This window comes from Canis lupus, chromosome 23, assembly GCF_003254725.2.
Source record: "Canis lupus dingo isolate Sandy chromosome 23, ASM325472v2, whole genome shotgun sequence".
Classification (NCBI taxonomy): Eukaryota; Metazoa; Chordata; class Mammalia; order Carnivora; family Canidae; genus Canis; species Canis lupus.
Window position 1 is genome coordinate 1,327,024 of NC_064265.1, and position 6,477 is coordinate 1,333,500.

The following is a 6,477-nucleotide window of genomic DNA, read 5'->3' on the forward strand; positions in this document are numbered from 1 at the left end:
TGCCGCACAAGAAAATTGAAATGTCCAAAGCCAACTTTTAAGATAAAAATACTGTAATTCATTTATATGTCTGTATGGGGTCTTTGTTATTTATAAAGACATCTGATTCTCTGGAGGTTAAATAAATTTATATTTTCAAATTCAGAGTGAGGACATCAGACTTCACCTATTAATCTGCACAGTATATTGAGCAAAATCACAGATGAAGTCCAGCAGTAAACATGCTTTTTGAACTTTCAATCCTCCCTTCTCATGTTCTACAAAAGAAAAGTAAAATTTTACATGAAGTTAGCTGGTTCAGGTGACTTTAAGGAATGGTTTCCATTCTAGAGTGAGATGGTATTTTCTGTAAGTCACCACTTTGTCTTCTTAAAGCAAGTGGTATTGCATTGTATCCTGACCCTGGAAGAAGAAAATCCAGCTGAGAGTTCTGGTCTTAGACAACTTTTGTCTTGTGGAAAATGTCTTGAGGGATGAGTGCATTGCCAGCCTTTGAGGGTGGGTACTGTGGTCTCCTCAGGCTCCCACCTTTCCTGGCTGGAACCCCTCCAGCCCCAAGGAGTCTGAGCATCCTTGGGCACTGGCAGCCTGGTGTGCTTTCTTGGTCTCCTGCCGGGCAGAGCTGGAGAGATCCATGGCCACATCTTCCAAGCTGTTCTCAGGGCTGGCTTCATCTGAGCCTTTCTGGGATCCTGCCTGTCCTGGGTTAGAACCTTCCTGGAAGTGCTCTGAGTCCCAGAGTCCTGCCAGCTTTTCTTCATTTCCTGATTTCCTTATCATCCCTGTAGATTTTTTATGCATCCCTTGCAAAAAATGAAAAGAAAAAATAAGAATAGGTATTTCCAAATTCAGCAATTTTGTAAATCTCTTCCTTGTCATTGTTCTCTAAATCCCATTAGAAGTATCTTCATCAGTGCCTGTTTCCAGGGCCTCTAGAGGAGCCAGGTAGGTAACTACCCCCACTTGGGGTTGAAATCTGATTATCTGCCTGTGGGGTGCAGCTTTCAAAGGTGCCTTGTTTGGTATTGTAGTGATTTTTTAAATGTAATTGCTGCCAATGTTTTAAAATCAGGAGATCGCACATCAAAAGCCAGACTTTCAGCTTGTTTGAAAGTAAAAATGTCTGGCAGCACTGGGCCACAGGTCTGCAGGTACCAGTAAGCACAGACATCTCACACCTAACCTGCGTGTGGAAGTTCAGAAGGGTAGGCTTGGTTCCCTGCCCAAAATTCTGTCTCTTCAGTCTCTGAGGGCAAAGTCAAGACCATATCCATAATTGGTATCTCTAGTGACTGCACAGCAAATGGCTGGTAGGTTCTTAAAAATGTCTGCTAAACAAAAAACCTCCCCTCACCAACCTACAAGCCCACTCACACACACACACACACACACACACACACACACACACACACCTAACTCTAATCTCTCACCCTACCCCAGGTGCTATCTTGGACTCATTCCTCCAAGATGTGATCCCTGCCCATTAGTCTCTAGTAACAGCAAACAGAAAATCCAGAATGTCCAGCCCCAAAGCTTAAGCCTCACCCATGTAGACTGTTCTAGCACCAAAAGTCTAAAAGACAGAAAAGTAGGTTGTTAATGGCAGAACCAGGACCCAAACCCTGGATCTCCTGGCTCTAGTATGTAGGGGGTTAATCACCTACAAGTTTCACTGCTTAGCACTGTCCTCATTCTTATTATCATGAGCTCTAAATCATATGGTTCCCAAAAGTTGTAACCACACTCAACATTTTGGAAATATATTTCACATATTACAAGTATATCATTCCACTCTTAGAACCAAGGCCTGGTGTGATCTTTCCACACACTGTCTACACAGTGCAAATAAAAAACAAGTCAACTGACCATAGTTCAATCCTTTGAATTAATTAAAATCAATGTGATATTTTGGGCCCAAATCTGAGTAAATTTATATTGATTGGATTTAGCAAATGGCTGCCCTTCATGGGAACCCTGGCCCCTCCCCCAGCAACTCTGGCCATTTTACTGGCTGCAGGGTCCTCTTCCTTACCCAAGAGCCAGGGTGCACAGGAACCAATCAGGCCACCCTCAGTGGAGTTAAGGATGGAGTCTGGCAGTGGGATGCAGTGTCGCACCATGGCCCCATAAAGCCCATACTCGGCCATCACGCTGCTGCCACCCCAGCGCTTCTCCCGCTTCCGCCACTTGGCCCTCCGGTTTTGAAACCAGACCTGATGTGAGGCAGGACAGGAAGCAGAAGAGTATACAGGAGGAGACACAGTAAAGAGGAAGCTCCTAGGTGTTCCTGAGCAAGGAGTTCTAAGAACAGCCAACTATCCATTCAAGTCCCAGACCTTACAGAAGCTGTGTCTACCAGTCACTCAAAACCCACAGGGACTTATCATTGTGAAGATAATGTGCAATCGGCCTCCACTGAGGTTTTCCATACAGCCAGAAAAAACAAAAATAAAATCAAAGTATTCTTTCCCACATTGTGTAAGAAAGTGGACTACTATGCTTCATGATTTTTCTCATTGATTGGAAAGAGTTCATACTGGCATTGGTCCCTTGTAATCTTAGGTTGTTGGTTTGTTGGTAATATTTCTCTTTGAAAATACTATCTTAATAAAGAAATAATGTGGAATATTGATTAGCTGTTAAAAAAGAGTTGGTGGGGGATCCCTGGGTGGCGTAGTGGTTTAGCACCTGCCTTTGGCCCAGGGCGCGATCCTGGAGACCCGGGATCGAATCCCACGTCGGGGTCCCGGTGCATGGAGCCTGCTTCTCCCTCTGCCTATGTCTCTGCCTCTCTCTCTCTCTCTCTCTCTCTGTGTGTGTGTGTATGACTATCATAAATTTAAAAAAAAAAAGAGTTGGTGGCATTATCTTTTGACCTGGAGAAATGTCCAAGATGTCTTGTCAAGCAAAGAGGCTAAGAAGCATAACACAATACCTTCTTGTAAAAACAAAGAACAAAATTCTGTGTCAGTGTACATATATCTATAGATATATAGATTAGATATAGATATAGATATAGATAGATATAAACATATTCAGGGCCAATTATATATGACATGGAGATGGTTACAACTTTAAAGAATTAATTAACAAAGGAAAAAAGACATGCAGGGTACAGGGGATATCTTCTTGGAATAAACATACAGAATGAGTCTAGCATTTGTGGTACCCTCAGCTAGGTGAGCTGCAGTTCGTGTGTCAAGGGAAACATGCTAGGCTGTTCAGAGGTAGCTGTGTGTATGTGAAAAAAACATGTTCTCTGTGATGTCTTTGGGATAGAGAAAGGGGACCCCAGACACCTGTATTCGGTCTTCAGGGAGCTCAGTTTTCACGGCCAGCATTTCCCGGGCATACACATCAGGGTAGTGGGCCTCGCTGAATGCCTTCTCCAGCTCTTCCAGCTGGTGGGCAGTGAAAACAGTCCTGTAGGGAGACCCGAAGCACACACATGAGTGCATGTCCACAGGAGGCTGCCAGGCTTCCCAGACTTAGAAGACCCTGTGCCTGCCTTTCTACACCCTAAAAGTCCACCTCATGGTAACTGGATATCTCACCTCTGAATGATTAGCCTCTGGAAAGTCCAGAAGTTTGCTTCAAACAAAACAGAGTTCTTTAGCATATTTTCCCTCCTTGATGAATTCTATCAACTAATACTAAGAAGGTCTATTTTAAAGGTACACAAACCTGTGTCTCTAAAATGCTAGAAATAAAATTAAATTAAATTAAACTAAAAAATAAAATGCTAGAAAGATTATCCTGTAGCCTCCTGTGAATAGCAGAATTATGTTCCCAAATTGCTGCTGTGTGTCAGCCAGGAGGCCACAGGGCCTTGCCTTAATGCAGCACCATAGGTTCTCAGAGTCTGTGTCTTAAGCAAAGGGTCAGGAAAGACAATCTAGCTGTATACCTATGCCGCCGCTTCTTCCTCTTGCCTGAAGATGGGGACGCCTTCAGGCCACTCCTATCTTCAGATGGGCTGTCCTCATCTGTTAGCACAGGGGAGAGAGAACACTTTAAAGGTGACCACATTATCTTTTATTTTTTAAAAAACTATTTTTAAAGGTGAGCATATTTTTCAGGGCACCTGGGTGGCACAGTCAGTTGAGCCCCTGATTCTTGGTTTCACCTCAGGTCATGATCCAAGGGTTGTGAGATCGAGCCCCATGTTGGGCTCTTCAGTCAATGTGGAGTCTGCCTGATATTCTCTCTCCCTCTCTTGCTTGTGTTCTTTCTCTCAAGTAAATAAGTAAATCTTTTTTAAAAGTGAGCAGAGTTTTCACTTTCTTCTCTGGATTTCAATATGAGGACTGAAGTTATGATGTGTTGGGGGATGTGACTATTTAATAATACATGCTAGCATTTTTAGCACTCAGTATATTCCAGGCATTCTGCTTAGCATTGTCCATGCATTATTGCAGTTATCCTTCATAAAATAAAAAGAACTCCACAGTAGCTGCTAGTATTATCCTATTTTTACAGATGAGGAAGCTAAGGTGCAGAGGGATTAAGTAACTTGCCCAAGATCACACAGGTTGTACGTGGTGAGGTTGGGATCCACACTTAGATTCCGTGAAGCTTCATAGCATTCTCTATCTCACTTAGCTTCCAGCTCCCAAATTCATTCACCTCCTTCTACCTGCAACCCCTCATCTTAACCAATACACCAACATTTCTCTAAGCAGGGTGGGAGTTGAGGTTTGACATCACAACTCTTGCCAGAACTGCACTCCCTGCCCGGCTGTACCAATTCTGAGTCTCTGGGAGGGGATCCAGGAAACTCACTCTTGACAAGATCTAGTCATATTTTGCCTTTCATTTTATCAGTGCTCACAGAGGAAGGAACCCATCCTATGAGGGCAGTTTCTGCATTTTTAGTGAAATTACTAATAGAAGGGTTCATTTTCTCTTACACAGAGACTCCTGAATAAACATTTTTTAAAGTAGAGTAAAAGTTTGCTTGCCTGCTGATCTGACATGCTTACTTTTACTATCAGTGGAGACTCAATATACTCTCTTTTTGCCTTGGCTGCCTGGATGCTCAGCTCCAGGTTCTACAATATAGTTTCTCAGTCCACGTTTTCTTGTATAATTCTTTTTCTTTCATCCACGAGCCCAAAACCTCTCAATTTCTTTGACTTTGCTCTTTGCAAAGTCTTCATGGCCTCCTTCTCTTTCCCCATAACCCGCCTCGACGTCTTTGAGGAAATAGCTGGGGTCGGAACGAAATGCTGAGCACAGCGCAATGAGACGGGCGAGGCTGCTTCCCCTCTCACGTGTGCGGAGGAGGGAGGGCAGCGCGAAGTGGAAGCGCAGTCCCGACTCCCCCTTCAGCACCCCAGAAGGCGGACAGTTCCAGCCCCCGGCCGCCCGTGCTTTTCCATCTGTGGATCCAGCCTGGCTCTGAGCGCCGCGAGTTCCTGGATGCTGTGCTCGTGAAAAACGAGCACGCCCCGGCCTCCCCGACCTATGCCCTCAGGAGACCCGCTTGGTAGGTCCAGAACTGGGGGGTGGTGATATTCGCTGTGCTCCGGTGAACCCGGAGGGGAGGCAGGGATTTGGGGAGAGACAAGGGGCAGGGAGCAAGGCCGAGAGAACACGCCTCCCTGGACGGGGCCACGCTCTGGGGTCCTGACGTCCCTTAGATCCGGATGCTAGGGACCGGGCTCAGTGAGTTACCCGTACACGGCCCCAAGCCGAGCAAACAGGAGCAAGACCCAGATGGGCTGGCCTGATTACCGGACGTCAAGACGCTCTCGCTTCTCTTCTGGCTGCTGAGCGTGGCGGGCGGGCGACCTGGAGCTTGCGGGGCAGCAGATTCGGGCGCCCCGGGTGGCAGGAACGGCCCGTCGGCTAGGAGCAGGCAGGGCGCCCGAGCGGCCGCAGGAGGCTGCGCGCCGAAGCCGCAGAGAAGGCCGAGCCCCAGTGGCAGGGCCCCGCGCACCAGGCAGGCGCCCCCGAGACCTGGGCCCGCGCAGGGCGCGGCGGAGGCTTCGCAACCCGATCCTGCACCGGGGCCGGCAGGCGCAGGCACCTCAGCCTCCAGGCCCAGCAGGTCGGTGATGGCGAAGCCGCGGGGGCGCGAGCCGCTGGGGGAGCCGCCGGGCACTAGTGCCCTGCTCCCGGGGCGCCCGTCGGAAAGCGCGGCCCTGTAGGTCATGACTTCTCAGTCGGCGAGGCCGGACCTTCTCTAGGTCACGTTTGCCGAGTGGCGCAGCTCAGAGGATGCTTTATACTCCTGGACCGGCCGTCGGGCGCGGAGGCCAGGAGGGCTCCAATCAGTGGGGCTCGGATGCTGCGAGATGGGGACGCCACCCGTTTCCCTCCCCCAAGTCGCCGCCCTCCCAGCTGCAGTCCCCTCAATCACCTCCTTCTCTCTCCCATCCAGCTGTCCTCCTGCCCACTCCCCAGCCACCCTCCCCCCGACACACACACCCTTCTCGAAGAGAGGAAAGGAGGAAGGGGACGACCCTGCTGTCT

The 6,477-nt window shown here is 48.1% G+C and overlaps 1 protein-coding gene across 1 annotated transcript; it reads right to left on the bottom strand.

Moving 5' to 3' along the window:
* Nucleotides 1-463: 463 nt before the first annotated feature.
* VSX1 (visual system homeobox 1) lies at nt 464-6,157 on the bottom strand. The gene is made up of 5 exons (XM_025461544.2): nt 5,737-6,157; nt 3,908-3,986; nt 3,300-3,423; nt 2,033-2,213; nt 464-803 (listed from the first exon to the last, which is right to left on the bottom strand). Exons 1-5 carry the CDS (start codon nt 6,155-6,157, stop codon nt 517-519), a joined length of 1,092 nt encoding a protein of 363 aa, XP_025317329.1. The 3' UTR covers nt 464-516.
* Nucleotides 6,158-6,477: the final 320 nt, after the last annotated feature.